Raw genomic sequence first — 25,025 nt, 5'->3', positions numbered from 1 at the left:
GCGGCTCCTTTAACTCTGCCTCCCAGCTCTTGCTCCAGGGTCTCATTCACATGAACAGAGGAAGTGAAATAACTCTGGACATTTTTCAACTTTGAGGATTGAAATTAATTAATGATTTAAATAAGGGCTATTCAGGTGTTCATACTGAGAAGTTGATGTACTTCAAAAAGATATCTGCTGATTTTACTGACTCTTTCTCAATGTAAGTCTATGGGAATAAAATATTTTTGGGCCCAATGGCATCACGTGACGGACACAGAAGTTGTAGTACCGCCGTTTGGCCACTACGACAATTTGCTCTTCCTGGCGGCTTGGGCTGCAGCGGCTTCTCCTCTGGCCAGGAGCACAGCTTTGCTTTGCTACTCCGACAGCAACAGAAACAAATCCAATCACAAGGGCGTGTTGAGGCAATGTGTATTAGCCAATCACGGCACAGTAGGGTGGGACTTGGTGGAAAAAATTACGTGTATGGTTTGCCAACATGTGACGACGGGGTGCAAATCGAGACGTTGCGTTTCCCTAACTAATGACAAGGTTGTCTTATATTGTCTTGTAGTGAAGACAATGATGTGCTACGTCTGAAGATGTTGAGGAAGGAAGGGAAATGGGGACAGAAGCGTGGACAGAAAACAAGTGGGAAGCAAGGGGAAAATGGAGAGACATTGAGAAAACAAGAGACAGAAAGATACAGAGAGGTAGAGAGTGAGAGAATCCGAGAAAGAGGCAGGTTGTATTGTGAGCTCCTGATAGATAAAGACAGACTCTTTCTCCCTGGGAGGTGCTGTTTGGTGGGAGGCCTTAGGTTTGAGTGGCCCTGACATAGCATTATCTAGAGTAAAGAATACCTGTTCCCATCCATGTGCAACTAGTATCTAAGGCACATACACAAGTCTCTCTTCACAAGAAAGGGAGACAAGAAATCTAGCAAAGTACAACTTGTGTGATTGCCTCTCTTTTTCTGCCTGCTCCTAAATGACTGGGTATCTCATGATTTCCACAACGCTGATTGTCTTACACAGCTCTTCTTGTTCTCTACAATCCACCAGCGCCTACATCAACAAGGCCAGCGACTCGTCGCAACAGGTGACTCTCATCGACTCGCTCCACTCCCCAGAGGGCCTGGCCGTCGACTGGGTCCACAAGAACATCTACTGGACCGACTCTGGCAACAAGAGCATCGCCGTCGCCACGGGAGACGGCAGGAAGAGGAAAGTGCTGATAGCCACTGAGCTGAGCGAGCCGCGGGCCATCGCGGTGGATCCGCACCAAGGGTGAGTGGGATGAAGATTTGGACAGATGGACAAGTGTAAGAAGGTGGCAAAGGAGTGTAGGGAAGAATGGAGGCAAGACAAGCCTGTGGGTGTCATTGTCATTGTCCAAGCCAATGTTATTATAGAGAAAAGAAATTTTGTCTAAAAGTAGGCTTTTTACCAACGGTATTTGCAGTGCTGCGCCCATCTGTTAGATTAAGCAGCTTAACAATTATTTGCAGATACGACGTGACTATCTACTCTTTCTGCCTTTCTCTCGGGTGTCTTGTGTTCCCAAAAGGACCCTTTTCACAACTCTACAAAGACTACTGCAGCATGAAATGCATGCAAATGAAGCCTAGACATTTAAAAGTTTCCAGTACCAGCAGTTTTGCACAGTATCTTCTTTCCTTTAGTGTCTTCGAGGCCTGTTTCAGAAGTAAAACTATTTGATTTTGTGGATAAAATGAGATAGCGAGTCAGACAGGGACATTGTGTGATAGAGTAGATTCGGCTGCATATTAGTTGTCTTCTAAAAATTGACTATGACACATGAAAACCTGTTCACTGCTCCTGAAAAGGGGCTCTTTGCACCTGTTTTTTTTACTGAATTGTAGCCGTCCATGTCTAATTGGTTTGTATGTGTCTTTCCACAGGTTTATGTACTGGTCAGACTGGGGAGGTCAGGCCAAAATTGAGAAGGCTGGGATGAATGGAGTGGACCGACAAGTGTTGGTGTCCGAACACATCGAGTGGCCCAATGGGATCACCCTGGGTAAGGAAGGACAGAAAACAATTATCTTTGAACATGCATTGAAGAGGGCAGAGAAAAGTTTAGGATGATACAGGGACAGGAAAATCAATCAGCTCTGATAAACAAAGTTATAATGCTGATATTGTTTTGGAGAGAGAGGGAAAAAAATAGTTGAGTAACTACAGCACAAAGAAAGAGACAACTGCAGAGAGGGAAAGAAACAAAGAGACAAACAGCGAGAGCTCAGGGAAGAAAACAGTCTATGGGTGCTGCAACCCGTGAGTAGCTCTTATTGTTATAGCTCAGTTTGTGTCTGGCTCTCATCAATCAAGCCAGCGAACACGGCCCTCCGAATTAATAAGCCAGACGCTCCGCGCCGTCAATACCTCCCATCATCCCTTTCAACTCCCTCCGCGGCACCAGCCAATTTCTCTCAGCTGCCCTTGCCCGAGGAGAAAGAGAGGCACGCTGTTGCCACACTCTGTGGAATTGAGGTGTCACTACATCTGTATGAAAACAAATTATTTCTTAGAGTAAGGGGAATGAGAGAGTTGGAAGCCGCTGTGGAAGAAGGGGTGGATTATTTTCTCTTGGTCATTGATTTCATACAGAGGCTGTGAACAGAACAGTTGATTGTCTGAGTCAAGAGAGGTGAAGTTGTGAATGAAAATAACTCTGTGGTTTTTATGTTCTTCTTTTTTATGGCATGATGATGTTGAATCAGTTCCTTTATAAGTTTAGTCAGCTTACTTGCCTATTACTGTACATACTATGCATGTGATCAACATGAACATTTTTGGACTTCCTTATCATATTAAAAGGGAAATCACAGTGTTGGTACTGCCAGTATTGCGCCAATCTGGAATAGTTCCTGAATTTATATTTTAAAAAAATATATAGTTTCACCTGAGGATTTAGCAGCAGTTTGTCAAAAACAAAGTAATTAACCTTTTAAAAAGCACAGCTAGAAGATTTTTTTATTAACTTCAGATGATGAATTAATGTCCGTACTTATAACCATTTCATTTGAGTTTTATTTAATATATATAAAGCAGTTTTTTTTTAATTCTCCAGCACTGTTTTCTACTTAGTATACATTTACGTAGTAAATTGTTTAATAAAAATGCTTAATTTGAAAGGAAAGATGTGTAAAAAATGCTTAATTGCAATTCCTTATTCATGCACGCCTGGTAAAAGCAAAGTCATACTTGGATTGTGTCCCTTGCTGTTCCAAGTCACCCACAGGGTTACTTTGTGATCCATAGCAAGAGCACAAAAACGGAGTCCTAAAGTAAACAGCATTGGGGACCATGCCATGGTGATAGAAATGTAAAACAGCAAAGCGTTCCTTTAACGCAAGTCCAGCAAGACTAATCAATTTGCTCAAGGGCACGTACATTTTCCCCCGCAAAGAAGTCAACCGGCAATATTACAATCACATCTGTGGTTTCTCAGCGCATGTCAAAGAAGATTGATGGTGTGGCTACTGGGCCATTACATTCATATACCTCTCACCCTAGGCCTTTTCTCATGGAATGACCCCTCTCTCTCTCTCTCTCCATCTCTTCCTCCTTGCTGTTCTTCTCTCTCTCTTCCTCCTCCATCTTCTCAGACTTGTCTAACAGGCGTCTCTACTGGGTGGACTCCAAGCTGCACTTGCTGTCCAGTGTGGACCTGAATGGGGACAACCGCAAAGTGCTGCTGTCCTCCCAACACCACCTGGGACACCCCTTTGCCCTCACTGTGTTCGAGGTATGGAAATTAAAACACAGCCACAGAATCAGTCCAACCAGTGGTAGCTTTAAATCTCTCAGTATGCTGATTATTTGTTTGCACAAGAAGTAAAACTTACCTGTTACCCATGTTGAGATCAGTTGAGGAAATACCAAGTCACAAACTTTCTCATTTTACAGCTAAACAGTACACTACAAGATGTTTCTGAAAACATTTGAGGCGAGAAATAGGCATTACAGTAACAGAATAGATTTTTTAAAGCCTGAAAACAGAGCCATGATGAGGTGCAGAAGTCTAGTTTTCTCTCAGAACACTTGAATTACAATATGATGAAAGGTTATTATGGAGTTTTTGCCCAATGATGCCAAAAACTTTCTGCCTACTGCAGCCAAATATCCAATCTTGGATATTACTGGTTTATACCGGCAGTCAAGCGCAGTCTAACACGGTCTAACACGGTCTAACATTTTAGCATTTTAAATATGCAAGAGCACCACTAAGGTATTTGCCTTATAAAAATAGATTCACCCCCCTTGTTCAGCCAAATATGAGGTATCTTATTCCAAGAAAATATCAGGCTAATAAAAATAGAAACAAAATTTGGCGTGCAGGTAAAATCAGTTTAAAACCAGCTTGTTTGAACAGCATAAATGAAGCTGGGCACAATATTAAAAGCAAACAAGGGAATGAACCTCAAAATACAGGATAAATATATATTTATTTTCAATTTCCCACTATGGGACTTGGCATGGATCGCCTGCAAACACTTGGCAGTGTTTGTAGGAGGTCTTTACCTGAAAGGCAAACAAGATGCTAACGTCCTTATTTGACCTCCAAAGGTAGATAGACGCAGAAAAATAGGTCTGTCCTCACTTATCTCTGCCTCGTGGGTGACACTCCTCATATCCTGTTTGTTGATTTCCATCTTGGCAGTGTATTTTTAGATTTTCCCAGAGCCAAATTTAAGCATTGGACATGAGTTTTTGCTGTTATTTTGATCTGAAGTTGCTCGTAACTTCCTTGTGTGAGAGATTGACTGAGAATAAAAGAGAGATGGAGATGTTTTAGAGGTATCATAGCAAGATGAACCCAGAGAGGGAATCATCTTCTCAAGGGCTGACCAGTGTAGAGACACAGTAGAGCACAGCAATCGATGAAACTAATTTGGGTTTATTTATTGAAGCTGGAGTGAGTCAGTCTGTTAGAGCCCATCAAGTATGGATGATGTGGAAGGTGAAAAAGAGAAGCAGAGCGAGGAGGATGAGGGAGGCGAAATGCGATCAGTAGGAAGTGCTTTCTCCATTCCTCTCTTTGCTGCACACACTGTGATGATGAGGAGCAAAGGGAAGAGGGAACATCCATCATGTCCAGCTGAGTGTGCCTGCATGTGTGCTCGGATGTGTGCGTAAGAGGGAGAAAACCAACGTTTCAGGCAGGCAGTGAAAGTTCATCCCTGGAGATTAATAGCCCTCCGCTCTTCTGGTCTTTGTTCTGTTCTGGTTATGATACAGACCAAATTAAAAATCCTTTAGCGGTGCAGCAGATTGTCCCGCTCCCAACAGACCGATAATGGGAAGTTTGTTTCTTTGGAGTTGCCTGGTTCGAGTTGTGAACTGAAACACTGAACCTTTTTTGCCCGTTTAATAGTTTGTGTGGAAATGAGCATCAAGGGAGCCTTTTTGACTTGGGGTCCTAGTCTGTGTTAAACTCCTTACTGGGCCCAGTTTAGCCCAGTTGGGTAACATGCCATACTTTACACCAGATAATAGTGTAGCATTTGTTGACATGGAAATGATGATAAAAAGAATAATGGATCTATCAGCCCCTCATATTCCTGAGTGATACAGTGAATGTTAAAGTCATTCCACTTCAGCATATCCTCTGCGAACTTCACATCAGTGCTGATGTACTTACGTTTCTTAACACTGCAGAGGAAAGACACAAGTCTTCCTATATCAAAGTCTGAACACGGCGCCTCTAAACACACACATACAAACCCTTCCAGTCAGTGTCCACCCCCTGCTTCGACACCAAGCCCTGAGGAAATCTAGATTGCAGAGGCACGCAGAGAGTAATGTTTTTCTCTTTCTGTGGCTTTAGTATCATGGCATTACTTTCATTACTTTTTATCCCCCTCTTAGAGGAGAAGATGGGATGAGTTTGGCAATGGCAATAAACACAGCCAGGAAGAAAGAGACATAATGGTGCTCGTAAAGCTCCGAAATAAAATTCCAACACAGCAAAATTTGAATTATTTAGTGACCTTATTCAACATTGGACATACATGTTTCTCTCTCTCTGCTTCTGCAAGTTTGCTAACAGTCAGTTAGCAAACTCATTAGCATGTAAGCTTAGCTTAGTCACTAATGAGACAATGAGTTCACACTTGATTCAAAAGATGTATTTGTACCATTGACCTCCGTCTCATAACTGTCTACAAACCATTGCTCTTTTGTAGAAGATTTTTGCTGTGACACTTGAGGTTATATAAATATGAGTCTTGCAACTCCGGGTCTGAAGCCAATGCTGAAGTGCCCTAAACTTACTTCCTACTTACTTACTCCTACTTCTCACTTGATTTATTACCTCAGTAAACACTGTAAACTTGAGTTTATGGTCTCAATCGCTAGTTTCAAGTCTTCTTCAATACAGCATGATGTTCATTTAGTAAATTATGGTCCCATTTAGAGTCAAAGCAGGGTCTGCTTTATGGCGTAGCCACATTGTGTTTGACAGGTCTTAACCATGGCGTTGACCGGTCTGGGAGTTGTCTGTGTTTTCGTCTTACAACTTTAACCCTTTCACAGTGTGTTTTCTGTTCATGAAAGTTAATTGTAACGTTTTGGTCACCTAAAAATATCTTATTCAGAGTTCGGTTGTACTTAGCTCCACCCTCTAGTGTCACTTCTGGTTGCAAAAAAACAAGATGGAGACAGACAAAATGCTTAACTCGGAGGCTTCAAAACGGCAGTCCACAAACCAATGGGTGAATCACAGTGACTATGTCCTCTTCTTATATACAGTCAATGGCTACGACGCACGAATTTGTAAGTCAAAATTCACCAAAGATAAGTTTTGCCTCTCTGAACAGATCGTCTGATTGTGATTATTCCATTGAAATAAATTGATTTCACCACGAAATGTTGTCATCCTGATGCGTCCAGGCCTTTAAAGCCCACAGTCAACAAAATTGCATAGCACCCAGCACCGAAAAAGGATACAAAAAGTCTGACGTAAACAGTGTGGCTTTGCTTGTCAAAGTCAGCCAGAGCTGGTTGGTACTGACACCAAAACCCGGACACACATTCTCGAACTCAGTCAGTCAGACAGGGATCAATTAAATGAAGTGAATATTGAGACTGCAGCGTGCATGGCCACAGCTTTAACAGAATAGTGTGAGGAAAATATCGGTCAATCTGTCCACACTCACAGTCCAGATAAAAGGTCTAATCGGCTAAAACCACTGGAAACACCTGTGTGGGTGCACCACGCATGTGAAAAAGGATTAAATAACACTCGTCTGCAGCTTAGTGGAGATTAACACAAAATGTCTCCTAACGTCATTTGATTCCTACACTGATTCAACACCAACCTACATTATTTTTTCATAACTTGGGCTGATTCAACAAAGAAAATCTGAATCAAACCAGAACAATCAAAGGCTTCAAAAGTTGAGTGGGTTGGCTTTGTTTGAGCTTTCATTTGTAGTTTTCTGGCATGACATCTAAGTATGAAGGATGCACCCGAAGCGCATCAGTCAAAAAGGGCCCAGCATTTGTTGGAAGGTTCTTCTGGGACAAAATCATGACAAAATCATCAAGGGCTGTTCTCCCCTTGACTGTAAGACGACTTCACATCCATTTAGACGTAGCCTCATCCCCTTGACAATGGCAGACAGATGCTGACAGCTCTGACTGAAGTGATGCAATGTCATGTTCAGGAGAGTTTTTTGCGAGTGTGCATGTGTCTAACTTCTTTGTGTAGAAGATTCACCTTGATCTTCCAATGACCTTCTCGGGTCTCGCGGTGCAGTTTGAAGCTTTCAATGTGAGAAAAAGTGACAGATGCAGAGATTGACAGTAGAGAAATTGAAAGAGAAAAACAGACTGACAGAGACGGAGAAAGACATCCACAGAAACAGAAGGGCAAAGGGAGAGATGGAATGATAGATTTGAGTATTGTTCTATCAACACGGCTGATATTTGTCTTTCATTGTTTCAGCACTGCTGTCATATGAGTAAAGGTTATCTGAATCTGAGTGTGGGGGAGATGGAGAGATAGAGAGCTATGTGAAAGATGAAAAAGGAGAAGGTGGGAGAAAGGTTAAATCCGCTGATAACCCAACACAAATGGAGAGTGGATTACAGCACAAAGGAACACAAATACATATATATACACATACCAGACAAGTCTGTTGGACCCCTACAGGTCATTGCCCTTTACAAATACCATACAACTGATAACACAACCTCAAACTAATGAAAAAAACACCTATCGGAGCCGTCATTCCTGTTTCATCTTCCTGTCTCACACTCACCTCCTGAATTGTCTCTTCATCCCTTTTTTTAACCTTCCTGTGATCTCAACGCCTCTGTGTTTCCTCTCACTATCATTTATTGTGTTTTTCTTAATTGATGTGTGTCTGCGGAGATGGAGCAGTCTGCAGTTGCCATGGAAACCAAGTGCCATAACCACTTGTGCGGCGTATCCTGTTATACTGTAGTATCACTAAAGAGAATTGGGTGGAGGTGTTAGAGAGAGGAAGGGAAATCGAGAAAGAAGCTAAAGTGAATGATCTCACAGTTCAGGGCTTGCAGTATTTACTCCTTCATTTCTAAAGAAACAGTGGTATCTGATTTTTTTACACAAGGAGGGGGCGAATTCACAAAGAATAGATCCCATCCGCTGATGGCACCATGAAGTGCGTATCATTTGCAACCGTTATTGAAGCACAAAAGTTTTTTGTCTGATTACAATTATCTATATGGCAATGTATAAATGCTCCTGAGGCCAATGCGTCGGTTGTGAGGGATGAGAGTCAACAAGCCAGAACGCGCTGAGTCGGGCTCTGGTCGTACTCAGGCTCATCTTACCTCTCTCTTTTCTTTGTGCCCATATAGCACACATATGCGGGTGAAATAATACATCATTAATGAGGAAAATATTAATTACATTATCTTATTTTAGGAGATTTCTGAGACATTTTTTGAGTGTATTAAATACCTGCAACAATCCCACCGCAGCAGAAAAGATAGATGCGTCTTCAAGAGATTGAAACAAACTCCTTGTGTAGTACGGCAGCTTAGTCAGAACACAACTGTCAAGTAAATGATAAATGGACTTGCAATTATATAACTCCTTTCTCGTCTTCCAACCACTCAAATCACTTTACACTACATGTCAGCATTCACCCATTCACACACACATTCATACACTGATGGCATAGGCTGCCATGCAATGTGCCAACCTGCCCATCAGGATCTGATCTAAATCCTCATTCACTCACCAATGGCCTTCGGGAGCAATTTGGGGTTAAGGACACTTCGACATGTTGACTGGAGGAGCCGGGTATCGAACCACCGACCTTCCGATTGGTGGTGGATTTGATCCATTTGGTCCAGTAACATTTGGAAAATCTAGAAGAGCCGCATAAGTCTAAGACATGCACGCTCTCAATCGGCTTGGCGGCGAGAAGGACTTTAGTGTGCATGCTTCATTTGCCCAAGAACACAGAAGCGTGAGGAAGCCTGCGAAAGCTATTTTGGTGTATGCGCCCAGAGAGCAACATTCATAGGACTGAATGTGGTGCCATCTTTAAATGCGGTATCCACTTATCCTCAACACAGCCATGCTACTGACATATTGTACACCCAACCAAGTCTCACTACTTCCTGCTTTGGCACTGAGCATAAACTCAAGTTTATTTACCAGGGGTGTTTTTCTCAAGAGGACAGCCTCCTTGTGGGGTTAAAATATGTTTGTTTGTTTTTTTACTGTTTTTTTAAACGTTTTGGTGTTTATCCACTGTGCGCTGAGAGGTTATTTTGACTCCAAAAGATGCTTCTTCTGTTTCATTAAATTGGTTAAATTCAAATTATAATAAAGATGACGAAAAAAGTGGAAGCGGTATTCTCTGCTATTTGTATTTTTTAATCAGTTGAAATGCTATATCAGTGTTGTATGTCCGTTACTATATCAGAGAAAATGTTTTGTTTTCATCAATACAATCGTTATCCCTTCACAATCTTTAATTTCCAGCTCTATCGAGATTTCTCACAAAGCGAAAACTATTGCCAAAAGTATTATTGGCTCAGCATTAGATGATCGTCAGGATTGAGTGCTGGATGCTCAAAGTGTCAGAGGATACCGTTAAAACAAACAGCACACTCCCCATTACAATATAAGTTATTCAGTCTGTTTAAACCTCTCCTTGATTAAAATGCAGTGTTTTTAACCTGACTTCAATAAGTAATGTTGTAGCCTTCAAACCTTTCATTTCTCATATGCCTCCAATTCAAATTTAATTAAAGTTACCCCAGGCATAAAACATCTCTTTAAAATTAGTCTCTCCTGTCAAGCAAATTGTAAATCAACAAACATAAATATAATTAAATGATGTCTCTGAAGAAACTGATGAGTAGAGATTTGGTCTTTGGATATTACAGCTTTTCTCTTTTGACACTTGATCCTTTATTTTTTTATGTTTATAGATTAAGGAGAGTGAAGGATTCAGTGGCTAGAATGTATGTTTGTATTTTAGTTTTAACTCTTTCTCTCTCTCTTTTTATCCAGGATCGTATATATTGGACAGACCTGGAGGACGAAGCGATATACAGCGCCAACCGACTGACGGGACACGATGTGGCAAAGGTGGCAGAGCACCTCAACAACCCCCTGGACCTGGTGGTGTTTCATGAACAGAGGCAGCCCAAGGGTAAGACATGCAGCAACAACAATATGACGTGGACATTTATGGTGCTTTTTTTGTTTCTCGGGCAGTAACCAGGGCCAGCTCTAGGCCTTTTGGTGCCCTAGGCAAAATTCTGATGTGTAGGCCTCCCCCCAGCCAGCTCTAGGGTTTGGGTTAGGGTTCAATCCCCCACAACCAGCACCCTGCAGATGTTGGTGCCTTGGCAACCGCCTATATGGCCTTAAGCCGGCCCTGGCGGTAATTTATGAGGAGCTACAGGTGGCAGGCTTGCATTGCAAATTGGACATCATGGGCTCTGATCATGCTTGCTCCATGTTCCTTTCTCATTGGTGCATCCTCACATAATTCCCAGCATAGCTCCACCTAACTCCACCCTGAGCAGAGGTATAATCAAAACAGAATAAGTTAAAACCAGTGGGAAAAAACGGGTCTGAAAAGTGAAGCCAATGTTGAAGTGTCTTAAAGTTGCATTCTTTCTAACAGCCAGCAGGGGGCGACTCCTCTGGCTGCAAAAAGAAGTCTGATTGTATAGAAGTCTATGGGAAATGACCCTACTTCTCACTTGATTTATTACCTCAGTAAACATTGTAAACATGAGTTTATGGTCTCAATCGCTAGTTTCAAGTCTTCTTTAATACAGCATGATGTTCATTTAGTAAATTATGGTCTCATTTAGAGTCAGATGGACCATAAAGCAGGGGATGCTTTAGGGCGTGGCTACCTTGTGATTGACAGGTTGCTACCACGGCGTTGTGCCGTCTGGGAGTTGTCCTTGTTTTCGTCTTTTAACTTTAACCCTTTCACAGTGTTTCAGTTCATGAAAGTTAATTTTAACATTTTGGTGACCTAAAAATGTCTTATTCAGCATTCGGTTGTACTTAGCTCCACCCTCTCGTGTCACTTCTGGTTGCAAAAAAACAACATGGTGACAGCCAAAAGCCAAGATGGCGATGGCCAAAACGCCGAACTTGAGGCTTCAAAACGACAGTCCACAAACAAGTCATTGACGTCACGGTGACTACGTCCACTTCTCATATACAGTCTATGGTTTAAACATCTGTGTGAGCATGTGTGAATGTTTACTCAGTGTTGGTCAGTCAGGTATTTTTAATTTTTTTTACTTCTTTTTATTTCCTTTCAACAGGTACAGTCGTACAGCACAGTCACATGTTTTGACATAACATAGCAGGTTCAAGTGTCCTTAGGAGGTAGTCCGTGAGCTTGGTCAGTCAGGTATAATGAATTCTTGATCTAAGTGCCGACCCAAACAACAAACTATAACCAAAAAAAAATCCTTTCAACATTGTACACCCTGGTAACACAGCCCTGAATTATCCATGTATAGACCAAAGCATCCATTCATTAAAACTGTCTAAAATAATAAACAAATAATCCGATGTGTGTGATTAGATTGATGTGTGTGCTGTGCGTGTCAAATGATGTGTTTTGATCTAGTATTTTTCACAGGATGGATGCTTCCCCAGGTGTGCGAATGAACACCTGCGAGTGTGTGTGGTAGCTAAGCCTGTCTGTCTGTCTGTCTGTGTGTGTGTGTGTGGGCGTGTGCGTGTTTGACAGTGTGTACAAGCAATTTGCTGGTGTGAGTCTTTGTTTTCATGCTTTGTTTTCTCCCCTCGCTCACAGCTCAAAGCAGTCTTGTCTGAGTGCCGTGGGGAGCTAATTGCATTCTCTCATTAATAAATCAAAAGTTCTGCTCAAAGAGATATCACAGAATTAAGCATGTTTTTTCCAAAATGCCAACAAAAGCAAGACTGAGAACAAACCAGGCCTAACTAGGCTAAAGAAGATTTACTGAACGAACTAGCCGCCCTGTGAAGGCACTAGTAGTACTGATAAGTGAAATACTCGATAAAATGTGACCTTGAGTGAAGCAATTTGCGAGGTCCCTTTGTTGCAGTGTTTTATCTTTCTCTTTTGCTTTTTAAATCAATTTTTTTCCCGTCAGAAAATATGCTAATCCAAAGAAAACCTAAAAGGGAAGATCATCACTCAATGATTTGCTGCCACAATACACCTCCACACATGCTGGAGCCATATTTGTTGTGCCTTTTTTTATTACTTATCTATTTATTTTTTTGTCCATCCACCTGTTTTCATGTTTTAGTTGTTATTCTAGACCTAAGGGAGGCAATGCAGAAGAGGAGAAGGAGACACTGAAGCTATTGCAACTTCAGAACATTATTTTTTCAAAATTGAATCTCCTTTTCTTCTACGGTCTGTCCTCATACACTTCCTTCTCATCTTATTTTATTTCTTTTCCTATTGCTTCCTTTTCTCTCCCTCTTACAGCCTTTCTGCCCATTTCTTCCTCCAGTATAGAATTTAAATGAGTTGTCATAATGTGTCTTTGCATTTCAAAGACTTGCTTTTTTTTACCCAAAGAGCCTCATTTTGTTTTAATAATGAAGGCAGGTATATATAGAAGATATTTAGAGTTTAATTTAGACAGCTGTTGATATTACATACTTGATATACTGAGATACTGTACGCCGAGCACAAACGTATTCCCAGTTTGTTAGAGTCTCACTGTGTGTCGTGAGTGATGTTGCTGCTTACCCTGATGGCTGATGGTTCCTCTGATGTGCTGCTCTTTAAAACTACGCACAAGTCAGGAGGAGGAATCGATCGCGACCTGACCTATTTCTGCTGCTTCTCCCACATGACAAGAGTAGCAATATTTTTTCCATAACGCTGAGTCTCGGGTTGGGAAACTACATGTACATTTTTCATTTGAGTGCAGAGATTAAAAAAAAAAAAAAAAAAAGTTTAGACAACCCTGCCTTAACCTACTGTAAGCATTTCTTCACTGGACCGGAAAAGAGGTTGGGGAATAAATATAGGTCCCTAAATAACACTGTAAAAGGTGGTCCCTCCATCTATTTCATGTTGTTTTTCAGTACGGTACACCACTGTTTCCCAACCTGGGGGTCCCGACCGCCACTAGGGGTCGCCAAATCTTAACAGGTTATTCTTTTTAAAGTTTGGATTATTATTTAAGATATTAACTTAAAAAATATATATCAGGATAAGGGTACGGTGAAGACCTGAACACAAGTTATATTCACAGAGCCGTCACTCTCTGTTGAACAGCCTCGTCCTGCATTAGAAAAGTACGCAGTTAAAACAACGAAAGAGCTGATAGAACAAGCGTCGGGGAAAATCAAACACTGAATTTATCAAAAAAGAAAGCCTATTAAGTAGAGACGGAGAATTGTATTAAAAGATCCTAAAGATAACAGGAAAACTCATCTCTTATGATGCAATATTCACAGAAAATAATCTGCTCAAAATTCATCCAAGTCATTTGTTTTTCACAAACTTCCTGCAGTTATCGCTTTTGATTTGTCTTTGTGGTTTTCATAAGAATATTGTCCATACCAGTCACCAGTTTAAAATCAGCTCACTGTAACTTTGATGCTTTTGATGCTGACCGAGACCAAAACTGGGGCTCTGTCTTCAATTCTTAATAGCCTTTTCCTCTTAACTATTCTGGTCTACTGTACATGTAAACCGCTGTGCTCATCACCCCGGAGCTGACATGGGATTTCACTTTACAGAACATGTGGAGAAAGCACCAAATGTTTATAAAATGTCATTATTGACGCTTATGTAAGGCTTCAAAATGTGTAAAGTAAAAGAAATGTATTTAATTTATTTGTGAGGGGAAATCTATAAACTAGTATTTGCCCATCCCCTCTTTTTAATCCTATTTTTATTTCTGCTTGTGTCCCTCAAGCCCCAGATACCTGCAACATGGGCAGCCTACCTAACGGTGGCTGCGAGTACCTGTGCCTGAAGGCCCCGCAGATCACAGACCACTCTCCCAAGTACACCTGTGCCTGTCCTGATGGCATGGAGCTGGGACCAGACATGAGGCGCTGTGCTATAGGTAAGTCGGTCACACTCTGAGGCCAATAAATCACAGTGCGGGAGCGCCTCATCATTAAAGGGATTGTGCTGAGGAATGTCTCATGAAGTCTACAACGCTGTAATCACAGTGACATGATGGAGTGCCGAGGCCATACGGATATTAAACTGGGCTCACTCAGCACTGCTAAAAGGAGTCCACATCATGATTAAGTATTTATACATATCTTTAAATAAATGTTTCGCTTGAAACTATTTTATTGGTGGTATATATACATGGTTATACATGGATGGCTATGGGAAACATTTCCCATGCCATCACAGGCTGAAGGAAATACTAATAGGTTATTTATCAGTCTTGTATGATGGCTTGAATCTTGGCCTGTCATTTCAAATATGATTTAGGTTCTGCTCTCACCACAGCTGGACCAAGACCAACTCATATCTTTATAGGTTTCAGTAATAGAGTTGTAGCTTCCCATTTGGATATTCCCACATATGCCCTGAAGTGTAACATTTGAGGTGATCTTCTGAATCCTTTTAGCATTGCCGGTAAAATATATATACAGTTAATGCTAAATATCTCAAATACAAAAACTAATATGAAATGTGTATTCTTGCTAGTGGGGAATTTATCTGCTCTTATACACAATGAAGCTTTTATATTCACACCCATTCATATTTATATGTGTCTCAAATAATATCAGCACAGGCTATTGACTATTACAACTTTTATCCAAATCCAGTGTCACCCTTCAACAATGCAAAATGTTAATTATGATCGATTCAAAAGCCAACTCCTTCAGAGGTTTTCATACCTGTGCTTAATGTAGCACTATCTTGGGAAGCGGGTCGGGAATTTTCCCAGCACACCTCTATTATTTCACCGACCTTATTTCCCCCGCTCAGCCACGAGTCCCCAGCCTCTACAGTCACCACATTTGTTATATTGTTATCCTTAATAGACCTGTGCTGTTTTGCATTTCATGTTGGCACAGGTGAGGAGGAAGGAGCTGAGAAAGAGAGATGGTGATGTATGTAGGCCAGCATAACAGGAATTCCTCTGAGAAAGGACGGGAGAGGGAACATGGCCATTGAGCGTGCACACAGAGAGAGAGAGAGAGAGAGAGAGAGAAAGAGAGAGAGAACATTTGCACATTGTACTCACAATTTTTGGACTTCCTACTGCAGCACAAATATTCTGCTGAGCTCTTATTAAGGTTTGATAAAAATGCCCCCTTATATTATGTTCCTCTTGCTCTATGCTTCGTGACTCTTTTGGAGCAAAGCCTTATCAGTTTTGCAGCAACTATAACTGTATTTGTAAATGCCCAATCAAATCACAGTTTTTATAATGTCATTTGGTTGTCCTATGTCACAAATGGAAAGATGTCAACGGTGACCTTTGCATTTCTGTTATCTGCAGTATTGTGCACAAAAAGGTGATCAGAGACAGAGTTGGAGGTGATGAAAAGATGCCAGTTAACTTGAGCTAGACACCTTTTATACATCATTCTCCCTGTGCTACAATACTTATCATTGCTGTCCCTGTTTAATAAACACACAAAAAACATGAGTTTTTAAAAAGGTGGTGATAGCTGATATACCCTTACCTTCTAAGCGAAAGCAGGGGTTTATTAGCCGTGTTAGCCACAGAGCTACCTTTCAGTATTGAAAACTAGGACAATGAGAACCAAATGTTGTTATTGTTGTGAAACGTCTATTATCCAAGTGAATGATTCTAAGCATAACAAAAGTGATTATTGAAATTGAAGAGTTTGGTCTATCTAATGCATGATTGCTTTGAACATCAGTTTAATTACCTTATAGCACTGGTTCCCAACATGGGGGTCTCGACCCCCATTAGGGGTCGCCAAAGCTTCACGAGGAGTCGCACGGCCTTCTTGATTTTAATGGGTGTAAGAAGTTTTTAAAACAAATATACAGTTGGCCTCAGCATTTCATTCACAAATCTAAAAGTATGGATTATTATTTAAGATTAGATTAGACAACTACGCCCTTAAAACAACCAAAGAGCTAATAGAACAATGGCCAAGCGTCAGGGAGAAGAAAACAGTGAATTTGTCCAAGAAAAAAAGCCTATTAAGTAGGTGTGATTGTTTAAAAATTCCTAATAAAAATAACAGGAAAACTCATTTCTGATGCAATATTCATAGGAATAATCTGCTCAAATTCATCCAAATCACTTTTTCACACAAACCTCTTGCAGTTATTGTGTTCACTATCGGGTCAATTGTGCAGTTTATCAATTGTTCTGTGACATTATTGTTATGCATTGAATATAATATGAAATATCCATAAAATGTCACTTAGTCGGGGATTATCAGATTACTCAGTCGTAGGAAAAAGGTTGGGAACCACTGCCTTACAGTATATATGATTTTGCGTATAATTGCGAGTAAAACCGCAAATACTTAAATACTTAAATACTTAAATACTTATTGTCCTGTTTCTCTTGTGCAGTCCGACCCAGAACAACCACAACAACTGCTCCAACCACCACCATCACCACCACAGCTCCCACCACAACCACTACAACAAGCGCTACAACAACGAGCATAACTGTTAGCACCACCACCACGACTGCCCCTACTACCACCCCCACCACCACGACCGCAAGCTCCACTACCACCTCTGCTGCTACGACACTCAGGCCCACAACCAGACGCTTGACATCGCCCGCCCCTCCTCAGCCCCCCAGGAGAACCTCTACAGAGCAGCCTCGAACCCCCGTCGCCACGAGTACAGAGACGACCAGTTTCAGCAACACACGTCGGACGTCCACATCCACACACACGCCTCTACTGGGCCCGGTGGCCCCCAACAGCATTCAGAGAGAGAGCAACGCCAACCTCTCCCACAGAGGTAAGGATCACGGTGAGCAGGGTTTGTGCATTGCAATGTGAGTTTGTGTGAAGTGAGTATGTGCATACAGTGTGTGTGTGTGTGTGTGTGTGTGTGTGTGTGTGTGTGTGTGTGTGTGATGCTCCCCTGCCATCACTACCGCTACCACCTGCCATTAAAGCAGCAGGGAGCTGAAAACCACTACTTACATCATTTTCATTCCTCTTTCTGGCTTCTCTTCCCCTTTGTTTCTTTGTCTGACCATCTGTCTATGTACAGTACGTCCTCTGCTTTTCTGTCTCGTACACACTATACTCACCAGTGTATCTCTCGGTCTGCTTGCAGTCGGTCCCCCATGAGCAGCGTGTAACAGAGCTGTCAGAGCTAACAAACGACAGACCCCTCAATTCTCACCTTACACCTCTCATCACTCATCCTCACTTTCTGACAGCCTCCCTCTCTCTCTCTTTGTCTTTCTCTCCTGCTCTCTAAAACTGGCAGCGTTCTTCGTTCTCGCACCGATCGTGCTTTACTGACGCGCCAGGAAAATACCGCTTTACAGTTTGTTGCCCAGACAAATAATGACAGCAGAATATAACAGCAGCAACAAAGCTTTAGGAAACAACGTTAAGACTTAAATTGCATTTGGAAGAATCCTTTGCACCGCAAAGCGAAATTGATAAACCACTGTGCTGCACACCACATGCTGTTCATGATGTTTTTTGTTGTAGAATTCTGTGTTTCAAGCTTTCTGTTTAATACTTTGTGGCCTTTGCTACATAGACATTAACATGAGATAATGGTAACTGTCAAACTGCCAAGGCAGCTATTTGCCCTCAAGTCATTTGTTCCTTAAAACATTAAAACGTTAAAAATCCTCCAAATTGCCTTTTTAAGTACTGACTCTTCTTTTTTTTATTGAAAGAAAATGTCTAGAAATGTGGACGTGTGCATTTATTTTTCTATGTTCTACTTGCTCCAATACCATCAGACCAAAGCAGGAGACTAACCGTAACGTGAGCAGACCTCTTTTAGCTGCTTCTCCTCTAGAGGTTCGAGGTGTCGTCTATTTTTTCGCGGTTCACAGCAAAAATAGACGGTGAAAATAATCTTTTGATCGTATATTGACATCATTCCAGCAACATTACTACAATTTAAATGTCTATATCTGTAGAATATGTAAAGGACATGAAAAAAAATATTTTTTATTTTTAACTCTTTCCGTTTCCAAATAAATTCTCTCTAGCTTTTTTTTTTCTGGGGACAGAATGCCTTCATTTGTTAACACAAGACTTTTATTCTGAAATATTTGCAGGACAGTGTTGGTGAAAATGCAGTGACTTGCACTATAAATGAATAGAGTACCGGCGTTTAATCATGGATTATTATTATCATTTACAAATGAGTGCACGCTTTTAACCTTTTTCTGTCTAAAATAAATATAAATGAAGGAAATGGCCATTATGAAAAGCAAACTATGTAGAAAGAAAGGGCTGGCAGTAGCAGCAGCAGCCACACTGTCGGTGTGGACACCACACACCTGAGATACGCAGTAGTTTAGCGATGCAGTCGCCACACGCTGCTCATGCATCCAGCGTGGCCCGGGGCAAATGGTAAAATGTCCCAAAAATTGACTGATTTATACAGTTACTTCATGTCTCATTCTTGAATGATATAGGCTCAGTAGATAATTAAAGGTAGAATAGAAGAAGTAGAGTGCAGTAGAGAGTAGTGAGAACGATTGCAAGCTGCTTTATTGTGTTTGAACTCAGATTTGACAATATTGCATTTACATCAGAAACATTTCTCATTATACTGAGAAACCAGGAGAGTGAGGACTGAGATCGAAAAAGCTATACAGAGCGAAAGGAGAAAGGAAGGATGATGAAAGTGGATGTGAGAGTTGGAGGAAGAGTTAGAGGCATAGGGAGGACGGGGAAATGAATGAGATAAAGAGTGAGGAGTAAAACTAAGGATTGTTAAATGAGAAGCTACAGTGAGAGGCAATAAAGAGGCCATGGAGGGAAAAGAATGAGCAGAGCACTAAAAGGAACATGACAGTCCAGCACTTGAACAGGGAGGATGGGAGTTATAAAACGACACACCGTTGGGAGGGAAAACAGCATTTACAGGGATGGATGGAAAGTGATTTTCCGGGACTTAAAGAGAATGGCTGCTACAGCGAGTCTCATCACTTTGGGGGGGCCTGGGTTAGGTAAGAAGCAAGAACATGTTTCCTCTAGTCTCTGAAGTTGTCAGCCTCCTCGCCACACCACAAGTGCTCCAGATGAGAGGTGGAGCAGACACGGATGAGAAAATGGGGCATGAACGAGACGCGTCTCCGAACCCACGGGCCTTGTGTTATAATTTTCAACTCAGTGCACACTGTCAAAGTGTGCCGGCATCAGCTGTTCCACATGTGGGGCGCCGCGGCTGGCATGGTGGAGCGAGGAAGAACCAGGAATAAAAGATAAACCACAGCTGGTACACACAGCTCATGTGCATTTTATGCTCTTACTAATGTGAACCTTCACTCTTGATGCCAGTAATTATTCATTAACTGTTCAGCCACATTGGAGAAGACTGCAAAATGCTGTCTTGCACCGTTTTTTTTAAATTGGTCTTAAAACAATAATCAGGTGCCCATATGAACAGTGAAACAGGTTTTGGTTGCTATTCATAACAAGATCACTTTCTAATGCGTTGTCAATGTAAGTGAACAAAATCCCCAGTTCTCATTCTGTGCCAAAAAAAGCAATCCCAGACCGTATCTGAAGTTAATATAAGGCTACAGCAGTCTGACACAAATCAAGTGAGGGTTATTCAAAGTTGTTTATTTCCAAATTCAGATCATCAGTTAATATTTAAATTCATCTATGTTGACTGTAATATTATCTACTGTAGGCAACCCACGCATTAAGAAAAGGTTATATTTAAATACAGGGATATAAATAGGGACATTTTCACCGAGGCAAACGGAAAACTCTTTTTGAACTTGAAATCCCTCCAGCAATAATAGTCTGAATAAAATTGAGACTTTTTTTTCTCACTTTCTCTCTCTTTGCCTTCACTTTCCAAGACTGCTTCTTTCATAACTACTGCTTTAATAAGATTCTAATAATCCGCCTTTTTAGAGTCTTAGGACCCATTGGGTGTCACTCATACTTTAAGAAAAGCCAAATTCACTACTGCTGACTCAGGACTCAGAAGCTTCACTGCTCAGTCTGAAGTCCTATCACCTGCTGGGCCTCTTTATGTTAACAGTATGTCTTTGTCTGTCTGTCTGTCTGTATGTCTGTGTGTTTGTGTGTGGCAGTGTGCAGTGTATCCTCTACATGATTGCATTTATCAGAAAAATATGTCTTAATTGTACATCCCATCCTTCACCTCCCATCTGTGCCTTTCTACGTGCAAACCACTACACAGTCTCTTTCTAGAATGAGCCAATCAGTATGCAGGGCCAGCGCTGTGATCTTCTCTGTTAATCTTCCTCACTAGACTTCATTACAGCCATCTGATCACACTTTGGCTAATGGCTAGCCTGCTGCTAATAGGCGGGCTGGGAGCAGGATTAATGTCACGCTGCGCACCGACCTGTCGGGGGGGAGAGTTGAAGGGGAGTGGGGATACAAAGCATGTCTAGAATAAGTGTTGTATTGTGACACAACATGGAGACATGCAACACAAAGTCTCAAGGTCAGCTGAACGATCCACCATGTTTCAAACCTCCTTTGAAAGGTGGATTGCTTTCTGAATCCAAAATTGTTTTGGAATTGTGTTATTACAAATTCTGATTAGAGCTGCACAATTTAGAAAAAATATCTATTTGCGATTGTTTTGACTGACATTGCAATTGCGATATGGTTTTGGATATTAGAGGGAATGATCATTTTTACATCATTATTCTCATTTTCATTGAAAAACATTCAAATTATGATGGCAGGATTTTTGCGGGGATCTGTACCAAACAAATATTTTCTTTCGTCTGTAGACTATGATGTGTAGGCCAGGAAAAATAAAAAATTGCAGTAGGCCATATTGCGATTTCGATAATATTTTGTTTAATTGTGCAGCAATAATTCTGATACATTACCTCCTGGAATTGCATTTTTCTGCTCTTGTTTTAAAATGCATCTCATTGCATATATATTGCATCCTGCTGTGATTCATCCGCATTTCATTTACACATGCTGTTTTGAAAAAAGAAAAAGAAAAAAAGTCCAAAGTGGAATCAGATGGATTCTCTGCCCTTGTGTTATGCAAATACGTTTTTCCCAGCACATTGCTTCAAACTCGTGTTTCTCTCTAGCAAAAGCCTTTGGGGAGGGTGTTTTGGAGCAAAACTTTATATTTTTATTTCTCTTTTTCTTCTTCGTCTCAGCTGCGAGTGATCACTACCTCATAGGTAACAACATCACAGTAGCTGTTCTGGGGATAGTCATTCCTATCGGTGAGTACTCTTTACTTTCTCGCTGTGTTGCCTTCGCTTTCTGCCCGCCTGCTTCTCCCTCCTCGCTTCTCTCGCGTCTGCTTGTCGCTCAAGTCCTGCATGTTGTGTGATGATGTGGTGTTTTATGTGTCGTGTGTGTGTGTTCTTGCATGTGTGTGTGACTGGGTTTGTTTGAGAGTTTGTACTCCCACCTGACTGATTAAAATAGTAGTATATTTTAGATGTAACGGTAACAATTCGTCTCTTTTGAGCATGCATGTCCTTTGTCAGCCTCAGCTGATGTTTTAGCACAAAATAACAGTTTAGTAATTGAGGAAATGTTCTGAGCTGTGGTATTATCCAACAATAGCCTCCTGGCCTACGGCTAGAAAAAGCCATTATGGGCCGGTGAGCTCGTCAGCCAGCGATAGCCAAGCCTTTCTTTGTGCACATTATGTCATTATTAATGAGATTTGAACAAATGGGAAATTCAGTTCATGTTTTGTCATCACATTTGACCAGCTGTTATAACATTAAGCTCATGTTGCCGCTCTGGTTATATACAGTATGCTCACTCTGCAATCAATTCAGCGATCTGACCTATTTCACTGACCCAGTGGACTGAGAGCGGGTTACACAGCATCTGGAATCAGATTTGGAATAGGAGGAAAAGGGGCTTAATGAGATAAAATGGTGTTTTTGGCTCGGAGCAGTGGAAATTTTGACCTGGGAAATAACGTTATTGTCGGTGCAGGGTAGAAAAAACACTATTAGGCCACCATACTACAATACGTAAGGGATAATGCCCGACGATGTGTGCACCACACGTCGGACGGTTCTGGCCTCAACGTCGTCCATTCATTCCTGATTATGGACACCTTAAAGGGTATTATCCTGCTTATATCATGGTCACTTGCCAAAGAAAAAAAAAGTAAGACCATTAATTTATATTTTCATGCGTTTGGCAACCAAAGTCTTAAGTTTTTCCACAGTGCATTCAGTCTGTTCCCCTGGTGACCCTGAGGGTTTGCTAATACCTGTAAAAAATCATGACCATCCCATAAAGTTCTTATGCAATGGAAACGTTGTTCACTGCTCCAGTAAATAGGATGGACTTTATATACAACTTGGCAACGGGAGATACGTATTTCTAGTCCGCTCAGCTCATATAGAACCCTTTGGCTCAGCTACAAGTTAATGTGATGAGACTGAGATGATCGCTTATGTTGTTGCCTTCAAATGAAACTCGTGAGCTCGTGTTTACAACATTCAAAGTCGTGTACACGATGTGCTTGGCGTACAAGTCGTAAAGTCGCAAGGACACTGCTGCTAAGCAACATCAATGTTAGCGTTACTGTCGGCGACTAGGAGCCACAGACGCTAACAATTTAGCAAGCTGGTAACATAATGCAGGAAACGCAAAGGCATAATGACAGAGGAAAAACATTTCAGTTCGGAATATCAACATTTTCGTCAGACATATTATAAAATTAGAAAAACAATATACGACTAAAATTTCAATATATTCACTTATTATATACCGAAAAATTAACTTCCATGGCATCCATCAGGAATCAAAGGACACCCTGCATCCAATCAGAATCCAGTATTCACCCAGACCATGGTATAAAACTCCTATAAGATAGGCATACAAAGAAAGTTCTTACAATCAAACCAGCTTGGTGAAGCCAATCTATTCTATTAGCTTTCATTTAAATGATAATCTAATTTTATGGAAATATTTAATACGTTCATGCATAACCTAAGTGCGAAATCAGCTGAATGTGCAAATGACCTTACAGTAGCAGCATATGTCGCTAATTGAGATCTCTTTCATCCCCTAATATTGAATACTTTGATAAATTATGGGAGCTCCAAAACATCGCGAAGCAATTTTTTTTTTTCTCTTTTCATTCCCGACGATTGAGATATCAGCTCATTAAAACAACCCCCGAGACTGTTAACCCTTTCAATCCTTCATTCTGTCCGTCTGCCAATCACTGCAGCCATAAATCCCCACATTCTGCGTTTCTTGGCAGCTTTGAAACGTTAATTATTGTTAGAGGTCCGCAAGGGCCGGATTTCTGCACCCCAGTTCTCCGCTCGCATCCGTTAATGCACCACGCCCACCCAACGGCTCCGCGAGGGGAAACAGCCCAACAATGATTATCGGTATTTAGCCAAAGTCAGGCTGCTTTCTAATTGGAGTGAACATTTTCTAAATGAGACAAAAGCTGATGTTTTTTTTTTTTTTAAACCAGTGAGCATTTAGAGAAGAACAAAGGAGGATCTGGGGTTTCCAGCCCAGCCACACAGGGACCTCAAGTGCCTATCCAACAAAAGAGCAATTAAACGGGGCTTCCACAGGGGATGCAGACACAACCACACACACACACACACTTGTTTTATCTCTCCGCGTTGACACACCTCTGGTTTGGGCGTTGGTCTCTACACACACATTCATTTATACATGGATTATACACACACACAGGTCCTAAAGGGCAGCTAGGCAGCCATGCTGATATGCTAATGAGAGGAGAGAGACAGCGCGTATCTCAAATCCTCCATTCCCCTTTTCTCTCTTCTTCTTCCCCTGTCCATTCTTCTCTCATAACCCTCCCCAAAAACACATGAGTAGTAGTCTGCAGATTTGGTTTCCTTTTTTTTTTTTGCCCAGGCTACTGCAAAATCATAAATTATAGCCCAAATGTAGCACAAGAATAATGAGGTGATGACAGTTAAGCAACCTTGCGGGGCTTTTATTAAAAAACAAAATCTTAATTACTGGCAGGACCTGAATACTACAAGATTTAATAGAAAAGTGTGTGTGTGGTTCAGTCATTGTGTATGCATGTGTGATGTGCATGCAGGCGTTCATTGTTGCAAATTGTGCATGTACATTCATGTTTATATGTTTTTGATCATTCTGTAAGATTGAGACTTAGAAGGAATGTAATTGAATGCGTAAATATATACAGTATGAAGGCTCATTGTTTTCAGTTTTTACCAGTTTCATTGAAAAATACCCAGATTCTTTTTAAATAGCAGATAGATGTACAGGGTTTCCCACAGGAAATTGTGTAGCAGAGTTATCCTGACTGGTCTTGTGATCAATTTAAGGCACTTTCACAAGCCATACTCCGTTTGGCTAGTCCGAATCAAAATGAAATTCAT

At 41.2% G+C, this 25,025-nt stretch overlaps 1 protein-coding gene across 9 annotated transcripts in view; it reads left to right on the top strand.

Moving 5' to 3' along the window:
* Positions 1-25,025, top strand: part of lrp8 (low density lipoprotein receptor-related protein 8, apolipoprotein e receptor) — a 205,526-nt gene that overhangs the window by 168,991 nt on the left and 11,510 nt on the right. For 5 of the 9 annotated variants that reach the window (XR_012593882.1, XM_074634971.1, XM_074634966.1 and 2 more), the window contains exons 11-17: positions 1,047-1,271; positions 1,907-2,025; positions 3,617-3,756; positions 10,531-10,672; positions 14,427-14,579; positions 17,042-17,455; positions 21,804-21,872. Coding sequence is in view for 8 of the 9 variants with exons in the window: in XM_074634971.1 (XP_074491072.1) it covers positions 1,047-1,271; positions 1,907-2,025; positions 3,617-3,756; positions 10,531-10,672; positions 14,427-14,579; positions 17,042-17,455; positions 21,804-21,872 (1,262 nt within the window). In the remaining variant the exon portion in view is untranslated. The remainder of the gene's footprint in view (positions 1-1,046; positions 1,272-1,906; positions 2,026-3,616; positions 3,757-10,530; positions 10,673-14,426; positions 14,580-17,041; positions 17,456-21,803; positions 21,873-25,025) is intronic. The other 4 variants (XM_074634967.1, XM_074634970.1, XM_074634965.1 and 1 more) reach the window with 2 other exon arrangements.

The sequence above is a fragment of the Sebastes fasciatus genome, chromosome 5, assembly GCF_043250625.1.
Source record: "Sebastes fasciatus isolate fSebFas1 chromosome 5, fSebFas1.pri, whole genome shotgun sequence".
Classification (NCBI taxonomy): Eukaryota; Metazoa; Chordata; class Actinopteri; order Perciformes; family Sebastidae; genus Sebastes; species Sebastes fasciatus.
This window is presented reverse-complemented; position numbering and strand designations above follow the sequence as displayed.